The 20439-nt window shown below is 39.4% G+C and overlaps 1 protein-coding gene across 2 annotated transcripts in view; it reads left to right on the top strand.

Moving 5' to 3' along the window:
* The window catches only part of tiam1a (TIAM Rac1 associated GEF 1a), a 52357-nt gene that overhangs the window by 23077 nt on the left and 8841 nt on the right, over positions 1-20439 (top strand). The window contains exons 5-15 of one of the 2 annotated variants that reach the window (XM_082157426.1): positions 225-397; positions 1432-1656; positions 2825-3010; positions 4565-4711; positions 4953-5027; positions 6560-6730; positions 8620-8724; positions 9539-9620; positions 9708-9794; positions 11637-11849; positions 13004-13131. In XM_082157426.1, coding sequence (XP_082013552.1) covers positions 225-397; positions 1432-1656; positions 2825-3010; positions 4565-4711; positions 4953-5027; positions 6560-6730; positions 8620-8724; positions 9539-9620; positions 9708-9794; positions 11637-11849; positions 13004-13131 — 1592 coding nt within the window. Of the gene's footprint in view, positions 1-224; positions 398-1431; positions 1657-2824; positions 3011-4564; positions 4712-4952; positions 5028-6556; positions 6731-8619; positions 8725-9538; positions 9621-9707; positions 9795-11636; positions 11850-13003; positions 13132-20439 lie in introns of both variants that reach the window. The other variant, XM_082157425.1, reaches the window with a different exon arrangement.

Here is a 20439-nt window from a genome sequence, read left to right as displayed (position 1 = left end):
AAACCTTTTGCCATCTATTAAATCTAATGCAGCTCGTCCCATACGCTTCAAATATAATAATCACCGACAACATCCTTTACACAGCTGTTCATCTTCTTATGACAATTGTGGGGAGCAAATAATCACCCCAGTTCTGCTTCATGTAGAAGAATCAAGATCCTGAAACTTGTATTACATTTCCAGTTACATATTTTCTGATCTTCCTTCTCAACTTATTCTCCCAGGATGCACTCTGTTTTTCTACGAAACGGATGGGCGTTCAGGGATTGACCACAACAGCATCCACAAACATGCAGTCTGGGTGGAGAACAGCATTGTCCAGGCTGTACCAGAACATCCCAAGAAAGACTTCGTGTTTTGTCTGAGCAATGCACTGGGAGACGCCTTTCTCTTCCAGGTAAGTCTGGAAAAATCTCAAAAGACTAATATAAATGTGATTCCAGTTACTCTTAAAATCTTGAATTTTTCAGGGTAGCATTTGAAACCCATGGCGAGGTTTCTGTCCATGCATTTATGACGACCTTGATCCAGTTGATATAGAATTGTCCGACTTCAATACACATGGTCCACTGTTTCATTCAAAACTGCTGAATGATATTTCTAAATTTCTGTGGGTCTCGGTGGCATTTTATTCTGTGACAGGTGACAGCATCCTACTTACCATGTGACATTCTGAAAGGTTAAGTAGTCAGGCTTGACAGTCAAATCTATGTGACTGTCATTTAGTTATTAAAGGGATATTTCACCGCTGGAAAGATGAATGTGTATTTAAATTGGGTCATTTATGTAGTAGAAATGTGAAATTATTTTAGAAGTTGGTGCCTTCTAGACTGACAAAAGCCAGAAAATGTATTTTTGGCTCATGTGGATGAAAGACAACAACTCCCAGAATGCACTTGCTTCGCTGCCCTACGAGGCCACTCCCAAGTCATGCTCGGTTACACAGGGCAGTATCGAAAGAAATGATACAACTTGGCTACTACGTTTTATCGTGAGATCCCACCACCTATGGGCGGGTTGAAAACATGCGGAACTAGCTCCTACTACTGGCTGTAGTCTCTAGCCTCTGGCCAAAAAAGCCTCAGATGACACAAAATTACGCTTTTTGCGTCATCTGAGGTTTTTTTCCAGACACACAATACAGAAATCTCTCTTCTCAGAGGGACATGAGGGGGGGAAGCACAGTCTTTCGAAAATACTACCGGGTTTCTACTGATACAAAGCTTAATGCTAATCGGTGAAGTGTCCCTTTAATATAATTTTTTTAGTGCTGAAAGTATCTCGTTGTTGCTATGGTGATAAAATGATGATGTCAATAGTGATGTATAACCTTATAAATCTGGAGTGCCAATTTTTAGAAACCCATTGTAGCCAAAATGCCAGTGGGCATCCTATAGTGAGGATGTAATGGTCTGATCTACTTCATTTTAGACATCAGGTCAAACAGAGCTGGAAAACTGGATAACCGCCATCCACTCAGCCTGCGCCGCTGTCGTCGCCCGTCAGCACCACCGCGAGGACACGGTACGATTGCTGCGTTCTGAGATCAAGAAGCTTGAACAGAAGATCGACATGGATGAGAAAATGAAGAAGATGGGTGAAATGCAGCTCTCTGCCGTCACTGATGGAAAGAAGAGGAAGACTATCCTGGAGCAGGTATGCACAGGCCACATATGCAAATTTCTAGGATTAGGTTTTGGTATTTGCCAATGGTTGGACAAAGAGATATTTTCAAACTCATGCCATTGGTTTAGCCAGTTAATAAAAATGTTTAAACATTAAATAAAATTAAAGCTTCACCTTAAGACTCTTACCCTTGGTTTCACAGACAGGGCTTAGATTAAACCAGGAGTAGGCCTTGGTTAAAATAGGACATTTAAGTAGCTTTTATAACCATGCCTTAGAAAATACATTACTGGTGTGCATCTTGAGACAAAACAATGGCACTGACATTTTTTAAGATATGTCAATGCACGATGCTTTCAGTTAAAACAGCTCAAACATGCATTTTAGTCTGGGACTAAACTTAAAGGTACAGCAAGTGATTTCTGAGAAACGCTGTAAAAAGTGGATCGGACTGAGCACCAAAGCACACTTGTAGCCAATCAGCAGTAAGGGGCGTGTCCACTCATGAGGAGGGAGGTGCCTGTGCTGCATAGCGTGTTTGTGATTTTGGGGGCGGAGCTATCAATATAGGGGTGTGATCCTTTTGAGTAGGGACGTGTTTGTTTTGGGGATTTCAAGTATCAACAGTGTTTCTCAGAAATCACTTACTGCACCTTTAAGCCTTGTCTGTGAAACTGGGCAATAACCTATTAACCTTTACCTATTCACACACTCTGCAGAAATTATCGTTTAATGCGGGTTTACTTTATTAACTAGCACACAAAGATTTGGTGTTTTTGTGATGCTACTGTATATTTGTGCGAGTATGTTTTATTTTTATTTTTATGTGCCTTCTAAACTAATCTCTGACTGACATGTGATTTGATTCTACTTACATAAAAGATGAGTGTGTAAATGTGTGTCTATTCATTTATTTGTGTGTGTGATGTACTTGTCTGTTGGTGTGGAGGTGGGCATACTCCTCCATGGTCTCTGAATAGACTCAGGTCATGCTGGCTTGGAGGAGGCCTGCTGACTAATGATTTATCCCAGCATCCTCCTCCAGTAAACAAAACTCTATTAAAACACTGCCCACACTCTAATAGTCAGCAGCTTAAGGGCACTCATCAGTGTGCAAATGCAGAAAATAGAAAGTGCAGGGCATTTTAAAGTACTAATAAAGTTTTAAAAAATTAAATCTTTCTTTCCTTTTGTTCAGATATTCCTCTGGGAGCAGAATTTGGAGCAGTTTCATATGGACATGTTCCGGTATCGCTGTTACCTGTCCAGCCTGCAGGGCGGCGAGCTTCCAAATCCAAAACGCCTACTTGCTGTTGCTTCCCGCCCCACCAAACTGTCCATGGGTCGTCTTGGCATTTTTTCAGTATCATCCTTTCATGCCCTGGTATGAAATACACACATATATACAAACCTCCATGCTCAAAACACCAAAACACACTCAGTATCAGTGCATAATTCTCTCTTTGTCTCTGTTTCACACACATCTTTTCTCATTCACACGTTTAGTTAACATCCTCTTCATTTTAATCCACTCCACAAGAGCACAGTGAGCTCTGAGCTGCCTGCCAGCCTGTTCTTGGCCTAAATCCTAACAGAAACTGCATAACAAAACATGCTGTCATCATCATGTTTTTGTCATTCCTGTGGTTCAGCAGAGAACGTACAGAATGGCGTAACATGCAGCTGTATGACCGCCTCACCTCAGGCGTCACAGTGTGGTGTAAAGCAACTCCCATTTTGTTGCGTAACTCATTGAGTTCCTTGTAAATGACACCAAAATTGACAGAAAATCATTGACTTTTTAAATAATGAAAAAGGGAGAAGTTTTTTCTGTTTTTTCCCCTTAAAAGCATGTTTTTTTAAAGCATCATTCTAATCACTGGCTTAAACCTTAAATGTCTTTATACAATTTACTTTCTTGTTTCTTCTGCAAGCCACAGGGTTTTGTCTTTAGACACTGTACTGCAGATGTCACCTAAACTACCAAGGTTTTATGCTTATGGGAAATCCTCCATACAGACTGATTACTGAGGAAATCCTTTATGGCTTCTGTGGCACTAACGTTTATTATCCCAGAAATGTCAGTGTGGTTTCGTTTCGGGGTGTGTGAACAGGACATCTCCACACCATGGCAGTTTATGTGTGTACTGCTTCTGAAATGAGTCATGGTGTCAGATTTTTTCCCATCACTGATCTTTATTTGAAGCCTAAAGGCAAAGGGATGTTTTTTTTCCCCTCTCTTTCCTGATATTTTCTCACAGTGTCACTGAGGCTGTTTGAAATCAATGAAGGCTTAAACATCTAGGCAGAGTAAAGGCCTGTTCACAACAAGAATGATAATTATAAAAATAACTATAACTAGCATCCACACCAACAGACATTAACATTCTGTTTATTACAAGCATGAAACTGCAGTTGTGCTGTCTGCCGCTCGAGCTCTGTAAAGTTGGGTGGATTCTGACTGGCTGTCAATGTTTTTAAACATTTCTGAAAATTATTACACCAATATTGTCCTTTGTGTCGTTATCATTATAAGTGTGGTGGACGTTGCTATTCTAGTAGAATTAGACTGATTATTAAAACTGTATAGTTATTGTTCTTGGTGTGAGCAACCATCATGAGTTATTTCCTATAAATAAAACTTTTGTGTGTTGTTTAAATGTTTGATACTAATTGTAGATCTCACTAATCATGGGATTGGTGAAACATTTAAAGGACTAGTCCACAAAAAAATAATAATACTTATTTACACAAAAGGAGACATTTTGAACAATGTTTATGCTGCATTTTCCCATACATTCCCATTCTTTTTTGGGTGATCTTCTCCTTTAAATATTTAATCCATAGTAACAAATGCAAATTTTTTTTAAACTACCATCACATGTGCTTGATACTCTCTTAGATGTTTATTGCCTGTGTGCATGTTTGTGTTGCACAGGTGGCAGCGAGGACGGATGGGGGAATTCGGAAACGTACCCAAGCCTTGTCTCGTTCCTCCAGTAAACGGAAGAGCCGTTTCTCCTCTCTATGGGGTCTGGACACTACCTCAAAAAAGAAAACCAAAGGCAGACCCAGCATTAACCAGGTTCACATCTGCTAGACATCTGCTACAGTCTGTTTATGGCACATTTTACATGTTACAATTTGCGATTGTAAGTTTGTATGTGGTATAAGTACATTGAAATACCTTAAAATCATCTCACACATTTATGGTGGGACCCAACTTAATGTTCATGATCTTATCCTCCCTTGAAACATCCTTAACATGCTATTTCGCAGATAAAACTCCAAATTCGTCTCAACTAGTTGTTTTGTCTCAACCTAAGGTGTTCGTAGACGGGGAAGAGCCGGTTAAGAGGAATCTCGAGCACATGTTTGAGGACACTGGAAAGGAGACACTGGTGAGGACGACGCTAATAGTTCTCAGCATGCTTTACATAATTAAAACTCTCAAAGAGAATACTGTCAAAGGCAGAACGCATAAGAACCGAGATGTTAATGCTGTGTGGATCTCCCAATGGGAACTGGAAAGAGCTAGAGAGAGAGTTAAGTCACCCAAGCTGGGCTGCAGGCCCTCGGAGAGGAGCGGCGGGAGGCCCAGGCTCCTCTCCCACCCGGCACGTCCATTAACAGCCAGGAGAGGAGGCAGATGGCGGGTGTTTTGGGGGGGGGGGAGTGCGTGTGTGTGAGTTGAATGAGTGACAGAATGTTGGAGTGTTTAATGTATTGTCTGCATGTGTCTGCCAGTTTGTGAGTGTGTTTAAGTCCCTCTGACCCATTTCCCGCTCTCCTTCACCATGTGTGGGCTTGCTGTCTCTCCATGATGTGGGACCACCATCGCAGCTACTCTGTGGGCAGATTGTTGAGGGGAAGGGGAGGGTGCTAGGCTGTCACCCGATAGTGTGGGATAAGCTATCTGAGCCAGGCAGCATGCCGTCACTGACAGCAGGCCAGACCCGCTGACAGACCCAAGAGCCCCCGAAAGACCCACAATGCACTTCCCAGCCGGTACACGTCAGCCCATCGATCACCCGCCAGACGTCTAACAGCGCCGTTGTCAGACAGAGGCGCTGAGTATTGCACTGGGCTTGCCTTGCACATTGCTGTGCTTGGATGCCAAGTTAATTAGTATCAGATTAGATATCATCACATTGTCTGCTGCATCGATCCAGACAGCCCTGCTTAAATGTGATAAGCCCGATTTGTGCAAATATAACCTGGAAACTGACACCTCAGTAAATCTGCATTCTGAGGTTTTGTGACATTGTCTTGTGGTAATCACCGTTCTAATGCATTTTAGTATTCAGCAACATGAAATTGACGCTGTTTACTTTCTTAATGCACGTTTGTGGTGTTGTTGTGCACAAATTATCAGTAAAAAGAAAAGAAAAAAATCTTCATCATAGCCGATTTTTCCTTTTGAGTGACATCATTTAAGATGTGTTGGCTATTGGTTAATGTTAACCAATCAATCCAAGCAATTCCCGATGGATGAAATCAAGTTACATCCTTCATTTTAGGATTGGACAATATATCGGCAGTCATATCGGTATCGGTCCGATAAGTAAAACAGGCCATGAAATAGTAAAAAATAAAAAATAATTCCAGTGTGGTTGAAATCAAGTTCTGTCCTACTTTTTTCAGGATTGCACAATATTTCTGCAGTCATATCGGTATCAGTAAAGCAAAATAGGCCATAAAATATAGTATATTGAAATATAAAATATATATAGATATGATATCTACTGTCAGCTTGGTTATTATTTAAAAAATAAAATAATTGATGGTATTGGTAGTTTGCATAGCAGTATGTCCCTAAATTTCTTCGCTTTGAAATACATCACATTATATACGTTAAATGGGTTGTGAAAACCATTTCAAGTTGACATTAAGCACATTCAAAAACAATTTCTTTTTTCAATTGTTTTAGCAGAAGGACAAAGAGGGTTCGGTGAAAAGCCTCCCCCAACACAAGACGGACAGTGAAGTTTGGGTGCCCGACTACCTCACGCCATCCTGGGTCTCTTTACCTGACGATCGACCTGTGTTGGCTATCATACAACCGGGGGAGACGGCCATGGAGGCCCTGGAGACACTGTGCAAGGTAAATGTCATGTGTACTCGCAAACAGAACTTTTCAAATCAAATAGATTACCTTGAATCCTGTCAAACTGAAGTTCCCCGAGGCAGGTAACTGGATGCTGCATCCTTACCTATTTTAACCATGCTTTCTTCTAACATAATTCCTCTCATAGTTTCATGTTGAACAGCAAGTTTCAATGTTGCATCAGCCTACATTATTGTGACAAGATTAGCATATATAACCACACCCACTTGAACGTTGCCTCAGAAATATTATATTTGATTATTGAAAAAGTAGTTCACACATAATTGATTTTGTTGTCCTGCTTGTCATCTTTTGTCGTGAGGTGTTAGCACACATTAGCTACAGATATGTCAGCTGTGCCATTTGGTTCTTTCACAAACAAGATCACAGTTTGACCATACAGTCATCTTGCAGCCCATCTGCAACAATGAAGAGGAAATTGAATACCTAAAACACACTTCAATATCATCAAAGCAGAGTAATATTATGATTCATCCATGGCTAACATCTCATGTAACACATTTCCTGAAAACACAAAACTTGCCCACCCCTCCTTTGATTCTGGAGTTGTTGAGAAAGTGCTAGAACTTTCCATTTCCCAAGGCAAACTGCTAAAGTGTCAGTGAGTTATTTCTTCTTGCGGTTATCTTCCTGTTATCATTCTGCTGTAGTAGCTCTCTGCCTCTTTCCTTGTCTGTTCTCAGCCTCTGTCACCACAGAGTGTTCTAGAATGCTCTTATCCACACTTCTCGTAATGTCTTTAAGCATTTATGTAAATAACACACCACGTCTTATTCAAACTTGAATGCCAGTGAAGCAATCACACTACAGTTACTCTGTCCAGTATTTAAATTTATTGGTCATCTACATGCATCTCTTTAGATGGTCTGAAGCAGAGTAGCATGAAACATAAAGAAATATAAATAAATTATCCTGCGATTAAGTGGCTGCACTAAATCCCAGAAATGGTTTTCTGTCAAGCCCTGAAATAAAATATTAACCAATTCACATTGGAGAACATAAAGTTTACATCCTCTGTCATGGACAATTTTTTAAAGCATTTTAAGATGGTCGTAAGTAACAGCACAGATTAAATGCTGACTTTTATTGCTGAATGTAAATAGTTTCTCTATATTTATTCAGACTTCCTCATTTGTTAATCTTTCTTTTTATACAGCTCTCTAGAATACCTTATTCTAATTGGTCAGTTGCAGCATTCTGTAGTCAAATATGTCATGTCATCTCACAGTCTTCACTTTCTTCTTCTTTCTTAATATATATTTAAATAAAACAATATTTCATGACCTTTTTCACTTTGTTTAGTAACCATGTAGTAAGTGGGATAATGTACAGTCTCATACAGTTTATGTTTTTATTATATATTTATATTTAGTGTTAATATAATATAATGTAGTATATTATAATTTACTATATATAATAATTCCTGGTTCTCCTCAAACTTAAGACTTTGACTATGATAGCATGTTAAGAACTGATAAACAGCAGCAAGTTCATGTCCTGTCTGGTCCAATGGGACAAAGAATTTTTTTTTTTTGATGAGGTCATTGACTTCAGTACTTTTATATGAAAGGCACAGGGGTCTGAATGAAGCTCATAACCTCATATGTCTCTTGAGGGCTTGAGCCATGTTATCCATCCCCCATCTTTCCTGCTGAGTGATCATACAGACCACAGTGAGCTGCCATTTAAGGGATCATTAATGCGCAATCCTTGCAGCCAGTGCTCTATAAACACAATGCATAATTTGCCAACTACTTAGTCTAACAAGGTTAATTTTTAAACAATTTTTATTTTTAGTGTGTAAAGACACAAATACTAATAAGAAAGTGATTACAACCATTCAAACTTGTTTTTTCACTTCACAGGCTCACAGACTGGATCTTTCCAAGCACTATATACGGTTGAAGTTCCTTGTCGAGAGTCAATTGCAATTGTATGTACCCAAGCCTGAGGAGGACCTCTGTGACCTGGTGAGTCCAACGAAGAGAGCCTGTCAGCGGCCACAGCGTTTCCTGGACAGCTAAGAGCGCTTAGCGGTCACAGACTCAGCGTGGGGGGAATTTATTAGACTGTGACGGGATCTTCAATATGCCGCAGATAGTATAAAGTTTTAAAGTTCCGACTGCGATGTAGGTTAAAGCGAGTCTAAACTCTCCGACAGCCTTGAGGCTGCTGCATATGTTATGAATTATGTAGAAGATGCATGTACTGCATAATGCACTCAGAATAGTTCTTCTATCCCTGTGTGTGTGTGTGTGTGTGTGTGTGTGTGTGTGTGTGTGTGTGTGTGTGTGTGTGTGTGTGTGTGTGTGTGTGTGTGTGTGTGTGTGTGTGTGTGTGTGTGTGTGTGTGTGTGTGTGTGTGTGTGTGTGTGTGTGTGTGTGTGTGTGTGTGTGTGTGTGTGTGTGTGTGTGTGGAGTCTGGGGAAAACCACCACTGCAACCTCAAAAGCTAATTTACTTTGCTCTTTTTTTTCATGGTTGCTCTTCTAAGATGACAGATAATCTTTGTGTTTTCCATGTCTCCTCTCATCTTTTCACTTTCTCTCTGTAGAGACTTGATTCTCTCTTACTTTTATTCTCCCTGAAATGATCAAAGCCTCAGTTTTGTCTCAGGCTCTCTTGAGAATGGGCTGATTTTTATTTAGCGCATCTACGCCATGAATTTCAGCAGACTAAGACATTTTCCATGATGTTTATGAGCTCTTTCTGCTGTCATACTGTAAATGAACTGTACATCCTAAAAGTGCAATATGACTCTTTCTCTCTCTTTTCCTTTGTTCAGCTGTTCAAAGAAATTGAAATTTGTGCCAAGACAAACAAAGTCATCCAGTTTGACAGAGATGAGTCCTGTGCCATAGGCTACGGTAACAATGCTGTTTATTTTATTTCTGTTTTTATTCCTGTTGTTTGTTCCTTTTTCAGTTATGCATCTCTCGTTCTATCTTCTCCAGGTTTCTCAGTGGCAGTAGTAGAGGAGGATGGAGGCCAGCAGCTTCATATCACTGATGTGAAAGCCGGAGGTCTGGCATTCGCCAAAGGTGTGTGACGGAACTCATCAGATAGCTGTTCTTCATTATAGCCAAGCCATATACAGTGTTGGGGAAGATACTTTGAAACTAGACCCACAACAGTCATTCTGCGACAGAATGAAAAGCATAGTGTGATTGCTAAAAATAAGAATTTACTTCAAAGAGATTAGAATCTAGTTTTGCAATGCATTTCTCTTTTGTTTATGGGATGCTTAATCATGAAAACAGTTCCTAGATTATCTTACTGCCTCTTTTTGGCAGCTGTTCCAGGTCCAAATCAAAACCTTATGCCGTCCTCCCCACTGTAAATGCCTCACTTGCAGTAGTCTGTAAAACTGCTGAGAAATTAGCATGGGGAATATGGAGGAGTCTGAATTGAGATGACTGACCCAAATCTCCACTGGACTGGAGGAAAATCATTTAAAAAGCTTTCACATGAGCACAGGATTACTAAGTTAAATTAAAACCATTACACACTGCCAGTGATATCTGTGCCAAGCGAGTGCGCTCATTAAGAGCAACCTTCAGAACGGGTTCAGATACTCTCTGTTCCAGGAAGTCCAGTTATTGAGCGTCAGAGTATTTTAATTAGTGGCGCTTTCTAAGATAAGCATCGCTATTATTATTGCTCATACTAAGGGTCAGGGATTTGTGCTAAACCCCCAAGAATTAAACCTGTGTGACTGAATGCACAGTATACAACGCGCATGAACTTTTCCTGCTGCAAAAACCCATTTAAAACAGCTTAATGCTGGCCTTAGCTTGTTTAAGATAGTCATCCATACTGACCCATTAGGTTTTCAGCTGGTTTTGCTGAAAATTGCCCAAAACCTAAGCTTAGACAAGCAAGCTAGATATAAGGCTGGTTTAAAATAAATAAATAATGTCTGCAGGGTTTTGTTTCAGTATCGTTAGTAATTCTACCCAGAAGGCCTTGCAAAAGTGGTAGTGTACAAGAAAATGCTTGTCTGGATGAATAGTAAGGCAGATGGATGCAAATCCAAGTGGACAGTGTCTAGTGTGGAAAGCAATTCCCTCTTTTTGGGAAGAATATGCCCCAACAAAGATATTGGCTCATCAGTACCATGTGCTATCCAAACTGAATGGAGCGTGTGTGTGTGTGCGTGCATGTGTGTGAAATACGCACAGACAAACTTGCTGGAGGTAATACTCAAATTCAGGACATTTTGGACGCACAGCACTGGGGGCGCTTGTTGATGACATCACCCCAACATTCATCATCACTCCATTGCCTGGGGCAGAGCCGAGCCATCCAGTGAAAAACCTTTATTACAGCTGACATTTTGCTTCATGTAAAACTGGGTCACACTTCAGGCAGTGTGTGCATGCATGCATGTGTGTAAATCCATACAGCATTCATAAAAGCTCAGACACAGAGAGGGAAATTCAGCTCTAGCAAGAGTTGGGAGGCTGGGCATGGACGTCAACAATCAATTAAAGTGGCAATCCTACCTAAAGAGTGTTAACTGAGCTATTTGAGGCTAATTGAGCAGCTGATGTATTGGTAATTGATAATTAAGGAAGGGGGAGGAGCAGACACGGTTTCCCCCTTTGTTCTCATCCTGTTTTGTACAACATACACAGCAAATCTACTTGAATAATAAGGATGTAATCATTCTCTAACATGGTTATATGAATAATTAACTTTTTGCATTAATAATTAACCTCTGACAGCATATAGTTTTGCACCTCTGTAAGAAAACAAGAACTTTTTTAATGTTTTAAGAGGAATTCTTGAATATTTTTGTCTGCTTCTGTGTTTGAGTGATGTAACAATTTTGAGGGGTTACAAAGTTGATTTAATTTTTGTAAAACATTGTGTGTGCTCAGGTCTGCGAGCAGGTGATGAGATCCTGAAATTGAACAGTAAGCCGGCGAGCGTTTTGGAGCTGGCAGACATGCAGGCTGCGTTTTCTCTGCCCTGTCTCACCCTGACTGTCAGCACGCTGCCCGCTACCGATCCACACCAGCTGTGCCTGCTGCCTCCCCGCCGATCGGACGGGGCGCAGGACCTCTGCACTGACATCTTTTCCCAGAGTCAGGGTAAACCTCTTCACCACCGTCTTATTTTTTTCATAATTTCCATATTTTCTTGCCATCATCAATTTAATTTGGTACAGATAGTCGATGAGGCATTACTCCACCTTAAGTCATTCTGAAATCATAAAAATCAGCACTAGAATTTGACCGTACATCAACATACAGTACTACTAGAGATACGTTACCATTTAAAAGTTTGTGGTATGTAAGATTAAAGACCGCATTTATTTAATTAAAATAGTTAATTAGTACTACTGTGAAATATTGTTTAAAATTTAAAGTAACTTTTCTATTTTAATACATTTTAAAATGTAACTTATTCCTGTGATGGCAAAGCTGAACTTTCAGTATTTCAGTCTTCAGTATTATTTTAGTATCATTGATATACAGTTTTTGTTAATATTTTGAATTAGGTTTAATTTTCTCATTTCCTATTTTAATGTTTTTGTCATTTTGTTGTTTTTGTCATTTTTATATATTTTAAATATGTCTATGTAGTTTTTAAGCTTTAGTTGTTTTACTTCAACTTAACTAAACAAATGAGATGTTGCTTTGGCAACCAGCTGGAATAAAAAAAGTTTCAGTTCATTTCAAGTAATGAAAATGTTTTTATGGTTTTAGTTAACAATAATAACCCTGCTTCAGTGTCACATGATCCTCCAGAAATCATTCTAATGTGCTGATTTGGTGCTCAAGAAAGGTTTTCTTCTTGTCAATGTTGGAAACAGTTGTGCTGCTTAATAGTTTTGTTGAAACCTTGATTATGTTTGTTGGGATACTTTGATGAATAGAACGTTTAGAAAAACAGTATTTATTTAGAAATCTTTTGTAAGTGTCTTTACTGTCACGTTTAATGTTTCCTTGCTGGATTTTTAAAAGTGAATAAGTGTTAATAAAAAAAAAAAAGAAAGCTTAACCTGTGGCATGGTACAGTCTTGTTCAGGGGTTTTCAACTCTGGCCCTCGAGATCCACTTTCCTGCAGTTTAGCTCCAGTCCTAATCAAACACACCTGTACGAGCTAATCAAGGTCTTCAGGATTGCTGGAAAGCTACAGGCAGATGAGTCTGATCAGGGTTGAAAAGTGAGAGGGCCAGAGTTGTCCATCCCAGGTCTTTTTGCTCACCCAGTCCCTGTCTGTGTTCATTGCTCCCCCTAGAGGACATCCTAGATGAAGGTCTTGGCTTGGTTCTGCACAGCCCTGATGACACGGTGGAGGACAGGGTAAACCTAATGGCTGAGAGCCCCGCCGACAGCCTGGAGGATGAAGTAGACTCAGCACACAAGGTTAGAGACCACCTGCCATGAAGATTCATCAAAAAATCTCTACTCAAACATACAACTGTCTGGCTGGCTGTGTTGCACTAGATTGAGCTTTTGGTTTTGATTCAGAGAGCATGTCACCCCAGTTTTTTTGTGTCTGGGTCATTATGTATTTACGTTCTGCGGCATCTGCTGTTATTTGGGGTGGCTAAATACAAACTCTATTTTCTGATATGATGGGTGTCATCTGGGGTCAGAGGATGACTGAATTCAGATGGCTGGTTAAGAGCTTTGTGTCATGTGATCTAAGTGACCTTTGATTTCAGAGACTGCAGCAGATGGGAAGACAGGTTGTCTTGCCTTGCGGATCTTCACACGTACACACACTCATACTCTCACACTGAGTGTTAGTGATGACATAGTCCACTTGATTGAGGTCAAGATCAGAGATGACGGTGCAACCACTTACACAAGGATGGATAAAACTTGTCAACACATACTTGTACTCAAATATACAAAAGTCTGTGATCCACTAATGATTGTGACCCTTTTCACAGACTGTAAAGCTGCATTTCTACAGGGTTTGTTCACCCTAAAATGAAAATTATCCCATAATTGACTCACCCTCAAGCCATCCTGGGTGTATATGACTTTCTTCTTTCAGCCAAACACAAACCGAGTTATATTAAATATCTTGGCTCTTCCAATCTTTATAATGGGAGTAAATAGCAACTGAGATTTTGAAGCCCAAAAAAGCGCATCCATATATATCCATGTATATCTATTATATCTATATAGATATAATAGATATAGATATAATAGATATAGATATAATAGATATAGATATAATAGATATAGATATAATAGATATAGATATAATAGATATAGATATAATAGATATAGATATTATAGATATAATAGATATAATAGATATAGATATAGATATAGATATTATAGATATAGATATAATAGATATAGATAAAGATATAGATATATAGTAGTATGTAGTTTTATATTATTACATAATCACAAATAATTTTATCAGCAGAACAATTTGAGTGAACTGAAAAATGAACATGATTTGGTTTGTCCATCTTTTTATTTAATAACATTAGCACTCGAGCTGCATGAACTCAAGTTTGTGTAAAACCTGATGATCATGTGATCTGAAAATGACCCAAAGAGCATCTTGTTCTTCAATGGACGAATAACTGACCGTTTGTATGAAGAGTCACATGATCAAAGTCACAAATTAGCTTAATTAGTGATCTAGAAATAGTCCAGAATCTTAAATATTTCTAAATCGTTGTATATCACCTTTCTTTTGCTTTTATTTCCAGGGTTAAATTAAATTTTGAGTCCCAGATTTTCCATGTGTTCTCAGAGGTTTGGACTCCACTGTATACAAAAACACACACTTTGCAACTTCCACCTCACACTGCAATGTTTTTCTCAGTGTAAATGTTATAAAGTCTGTCTCAGGATTGATTCGTCTCTCATGACGGTGCAAACTTTCTTATTTTTCCCTCTGTGTTCGCTCTGTAGGTCAGTGTGATTGTTTTTCTCTGTTAACTAACCTGATGTCTGGCCTCTTTTTCTTTAATTCTTTTCTCTCTCTCTCTCTCTCTCTCTCTCTCTCTCTCTCTCTCTCTCTCTCTCTCTCTCTCTCTCTCTCTCTCTCTCTCTCTCTCTCTCTCTCTCTCTCTCTCTCTCTCTCTCTCTCTCTCTCTCTCTCTCTCTCTCTCTCTCTCTCTCTCTCCTGCTCTCTGTGTCCTTGTCTGTCACACCGACACTGCCAGCCGGCCACAGTCTCTTTGGCCTGTTCTCCAGCACACCATCTGTTGCAGGAACACATTTAGCCCTAATAATTCACCCACAGCAACACCACATTCTGTCAGAGCGTGTGTTTGTCCTGTCCCGTTCCCCTCTGTCCCACCCAAGTGTCATGTTGTTGAATGAGTTAGTAGGATATGAGTTTTGTGCTGGTAACTGACAATTTTGACAGTTACGAATCAAGCTACTCTTAATTCACTTCTTTAAACCGATACCGTGCAACTAGTATAGTCAGATTCCTGAACAAAATTCCACGCCCCTTACATAATGAGGTCATGCCGATGTCATTTTAATTAAAATTCCAAATAAACCTACTAAACGATTTATTAAAAACTTAAAAATCCAGAAAGTTTTCTATGATGAGTAGGTTTAGGGGCAAGAAAATGTCATTTACGCCTATGGAATATCCTGATAATGATAGGTGTGTGTTCCTTAAAGGGATAGTTCACTCAAAAATGAAAATTGTGTCATCACTTACTCAACCTCGTGTTGTTCTAAACCTGTATGGGTTTCTCTGTTCTGTTGAACACAAAAGAAGATATTTTGAAGAATGTCGGTAACCAAACAGTTGATGGACCCCATTGACTTCCATAGTGGGGAAAAAAATACTATGGAAGTCAATGGGGTCCATCAACTGTTTGGTTACCGACATTCTTCAAAATATCTTCTTTTGTGTTCAACAGAACAGAGAAACCCATACAGGTTTAGAACAACACGAGGTTGAGTAAGTGATGAGACAATTTTCATTTTTGAGTGAACTATCCCTTTAAACCAACAAAAAGGATATAAGGAAAACCGAATTAGATCTCTATTCAGACATTAATTTGACCAATTTTACAAATTTTCTCTTGTCTATTCAGTTTTTGAGTTCTTAAAAGCACAACTGAAAGCTTTCTCTTACACTGTACTGTCTATTGTTCTGTATTTGTGTGTGGTTTTGACAGAAAGACAGGCAGAGAGAAGCTGATTCAGCTGGGCATAATTTATGAGCTTCATTTTCTCTCATTCTCTCTCTTCCCATATTAATCACACGGCCGGTTATCGTTATTATCTCACGTCACTTATGTTTTCTTTTCTCGCTTTGAGACGAGGAGTGAAAGAGAGGGGGACATCTCCTTTAATTAGCTCTGCATTCTAATTGCTTGATTATGCACATCGATTCGAATCGCTTAACGCTGATAAATTATGGAGAAACCCGCCGCAGGAAACAGACAACCTAGAAGACAAAGGACAGGAGGACTTCATTATTTTTCCAAGCTCGATAATGATTGCATGTATCTCACAGAGGGTGGTTCAACATCCTGCTAAACCCAAAAAAGTTCTTCCCCTGCCAGTCTCTAGACTTATCTACAGTGCAAGTTCAGCCAGCCGAGCAGTTCTGCCCTCGAGTTATCACTCTGGAGAGAAATACGAATGCATGTTCGTGGATTTGGGCTGTTAACTGTCTAAATATTGACTTTTCACATCAGCATGGCTTAGCTATGTGTGTGTGTGTTTGTATGTGAGAAGGAGAGGAGGTTTGTACTGCAGGATTCTTTTAATCGTGATTGGTTTGAGGATGCACATGATGTGGAGCTTTATGCTTGTTACAACCTGCATCCCATGAAATCTCCTGTGAAATTTATGGATTTGCATGTTTTGCCAGTCATAAATGCTCTGAGGTGCTGCAAAGCCGTTAAGCTTGTGTGTAAGGTGAGTTGTGAGAGAAAGAGAGAGAAACTGGATAAGCGGAGGTGTTTCTTGACTTGGGCATGCAAACCAATACTGTTCTGCCATTAAAGCAGAGCTGTACTTTCATATTTGAGCTCATGAGCTTTTGTAGCATGCATGGTAAACAAGTCTGAAATGTTTGCTTTTACATTTAAAGGTTACAATTAAAATGCAGTGATGTTTAGATAACCATGGATATAATTCTACACACAGTTTTGGAAAGTGAAAGCTCCTTCAAGACATTGAACATTTAATTTGTGGTGCTGTGAAGTCTATTTCAGAGCCTGATAAGGGCATTTCTCTGCTTTCCAGAGAAGGAAACATTCCTCTTCCTGACTTCTATGAGTCTATGCATTGATAAGATGAGTTAACAAGCCAATAAAGGCTCCTGACAAGTGTGTGTGTGACTGTGGGTCTGCTAACTTTCCCTGAAAGATAGACATTAGCTCTTCTAATAAAGCATGCAGGTTGGAACTCGTGATGAAGCGCTGGCTGAATGGGTGGAGGTTTGATTGTCATTTAACAGTACCCATGTTTTCCAATTTGGGTTTAGTTGTTTTTGTTGTAACATTTTTCAAGCCTTTTTCCTATATATAGATGAACTAGGGGAAACATTAGACCTCGTTTGAGCTCCAGTTATGATTTAGAATTGTTTTATTGAAATTTATATATGTGTATTATATATGGTACAATTCAACGGCCTAAAGTCAATTATTACCATACCTCAAAACATTGTTCAGATCAAGTATTTCAAGACGTTTTTCAGGTTTTTGTTCTTAAAAACACTTGTGTGTAGGACTAATTTCTTACGCATCTAACCCCAAGCCTCCATTGTCAATTCCAAAACGTCATTTTAGAGCTAGTAATGGAGACTTAAGCCATTGAAAGCAGAGCGAGCGAGAGAGAGAGATTAAGCGTATATGTGAATTATCTGAGTGCGTCTCTCAGCAGTGTTCGGCAGCAGCGTCTCTACTAATAGCAAAGCTGTAAGTTTATCTGCTCCAAGATCAGGGCCATTATTACCTTACTTGTAAGAAATTAATGTAGCTTTTAAGTTGTTGAACTATTTTACTCATAAAATCGTCAAAGCAGCAGCAGCAGCACTGACAACAGTGTGTGTCCGTACTGTATGGATGTGTGTTTGAGTGGGAAAGAGAGCGGGAGAAAGACATAATAAATCCGTACATAATAAAACGTAATTTAGTGGCAAAAAACATGGAAACTTTATTTGTATACTATATTTATTTGCCTGGTCAGTGTCGTTGTGGGTTTCGGTTCTTTTGCTGTTGTAGGCTGTAAGGAGCTTTAAAATATTTAAAGTCATTTGGCGAGGTGATATGGAACTGTAATGCGGTCTAGAACTGCCTGGAACTACTTTAGCTGTGCGTAATAATTGCACACCAGAACGTTCGTTACCCAATCAGATTCAAGCGTTCAACAGCCCTGTAGTGTCTATATATATATATATTTTTTCATTTCTAGTGTGTATGTGTATTTAAAATGTTATATACACCCAGTAAAGAATGACAGGAAACGTCTAAGGAAAAAGGGGAGGATTTTAGTGTAGAACATGTTTCAAGCCGGTTTGAACCTGTATCACTTGCATGAACACCTGAGATCAACATATCAAGAACCTGTTCACTAACTGCTGCACCACAGTTCTGGCAAACCCATCTCTGGCTATGGTTGTTCTTTTCTATGCTTTCACCATAAAGACAAACATTGTGTCACACCTGTCCTCTTTGTTCTCGGCATGTTGACGTTTTCACCTGAGAAAGCTGTGCTTTTCCCAGCTGTGTTATGATGTGATGCTTGTTGTGTCCCAGTGTCCCCCTCCCCTTCTGTCATCTTCATCCTGTTGCCGACAAGATTATTATTATTTTCTCTCTCTCTCCCTCTCGTTCTCTCCCTCTCTCTGTGTGTTTACTGTACCACCACAGCTGTCAGATCCCCATTCCATCCATCCGGCTAGAAACCAGCTCAGACAAGCAGAGACGTAGGGAGAAATTCTAGGAAAGGAGGGAGGAGGCTGTGTTGGACAGGGAAGCTATCGTGGCTTGTAGAGTTGGTAGTGGAGAAGACGTTCGCTGTGTCTGTTTCTGGTCGGAAAAGCTCTGTTCTCGCTCTCATGGTCTGGTAGTGACACGTTTTGCACGCAAAGATAAGCTGGAGGTGGAGGCGCTTCCTCTGTTTATTACGGGTCGCCCTGCTGTGACTTCTGTGAACTTTGAGGGGCAGAATGTCTGTTCTGTGGAGATACAGGAGCTCCAAACGCTCCTCAGAGTCAATCTATGACATGCTGCAATTGGTGAGCCTGAGTGTGTTTGCTTTTGTGTGTGTGTGTGATACTTACTCAGCATTACATAACAGTTCATGGGCTCCATTTTCTAACACAATGTGTATAATGTTAGATTAAGCGGCTTAGTATGGTACATGTAGATGTATAATGTTGCATAGGACAATTTGAGCATTTAAACTGGGATGTTCTGGCCTAAATACAACTTAAGTTCTATAATACAGCCAATTACCTTATAAATTAATAGATTTGTAGCGGCACTAAAAACTGTCACAGTGTTTTGATAGTATAGCTGTAGCATGTACATGTTTTAGCATGGGGCGCAGGGGCGGGTGTGATTTTTACCAAGCCAGTCTTAGCAAAGTTATATCTAATCTTTCAAATCATGTCATGACTAGCTGAAAAGGAATTTCAAATTGCTCTCACTTGGTTTTTGTGTGAAAAGACATGAAGTAGCTACGCATAAAGCAATGTTTACATGGAGCAGATTCTAACCATAGGAATTGTATCTATAGAGCATAAACAAATTCATCCACCTGGAAACCTAGTCCCTCTTTAAAAGTTTTTTTTAAAAATCATTTTACAGCTCATCTAGCAAGCTTTTGTACAAAAAGGAGAAATATATAAATTTCAGCAGTTTTAACTTGCACTTAATATGTCAGTGCCATTGTTTTGTCTCAAGATACACCCCATTAATGTTTTTATTTTTATTTTTTAAGACATGTTCATAAAAGCTACTTAAACTTCCTATTTGTTTATCTTAAATAAATAGGCTTAATTCTGGCTTAATCTAAACCCTGCCTGTGAAACCAGTCCTAACATTTCTCCTTTAAACCTGCTGGAACAGCCCATAGACTTCCATTGCATGGAAATGAATGCATTAAGGTGTGGTCACATTTACTGTTGTTTGGCAAATTTCTATGGGCAAAATCCAGTCATTTCAATAGTAATCCATGCTACAAAGAATTGTGCAATAGAGTGAAAAAAGTTCCTCTTGCAGATTTCCCAACGGGTTTGCAGCATTGACCAACAGAAATCGGCTTGGTTTAAAATAGAATTGTATGTGAGCGGTGCTTCATGCATTACTACACTAATGACAATGGATCTTTTTGTGCTCGTAGAATTTCACAGAAATTTCACTGGTATGATCGGACCTTTACATCGGTAGCATGTAACCAGAAAATCTTCCACCTAGAAAAGCAGTTACTCCTCAGAAAGAGTGATTTAATCATTTTACAGCTCACGTAGCTGTTTTTTTTTTGTTTTTTTACTAAATTCATGCTTAGGAAAAATTAGATTCACATTTCTTCTTTTACACCTGAATGTTTGCCCTAAAGACCAATTATAGGTGTGTAAATTTTTTGATGTGTTTTCACAGAACAAGGAGAGTCCATTGTCAATGTTAATCGACAGCATACCACAGATCTTGTAAATAAAGCTTAAGTTTTACTTAACCCGGAAAAACGATAGAGCTCCTTACTCATATCTCCCTA

The sequence above is a fragment of the Leuciscus leuciscus genome, assembly GCF_965113295.1.
Source record: "Leuciscus leuciscus genome assembly, chromosome: 24".
NCBI classification, from domain to species: domain Eukaryota; kingdom Metazoa; phylum Chordata; class Actinopteri; order Cypriniformes; family Leuciscidae; genus Leuciscus; species Leuciscus leuciscus.
The sequence above is the reverse complement of the archived record's forward strand: the minus strand, read 5'-3'. Positions and strand labels throughout refer to the sequence as shown.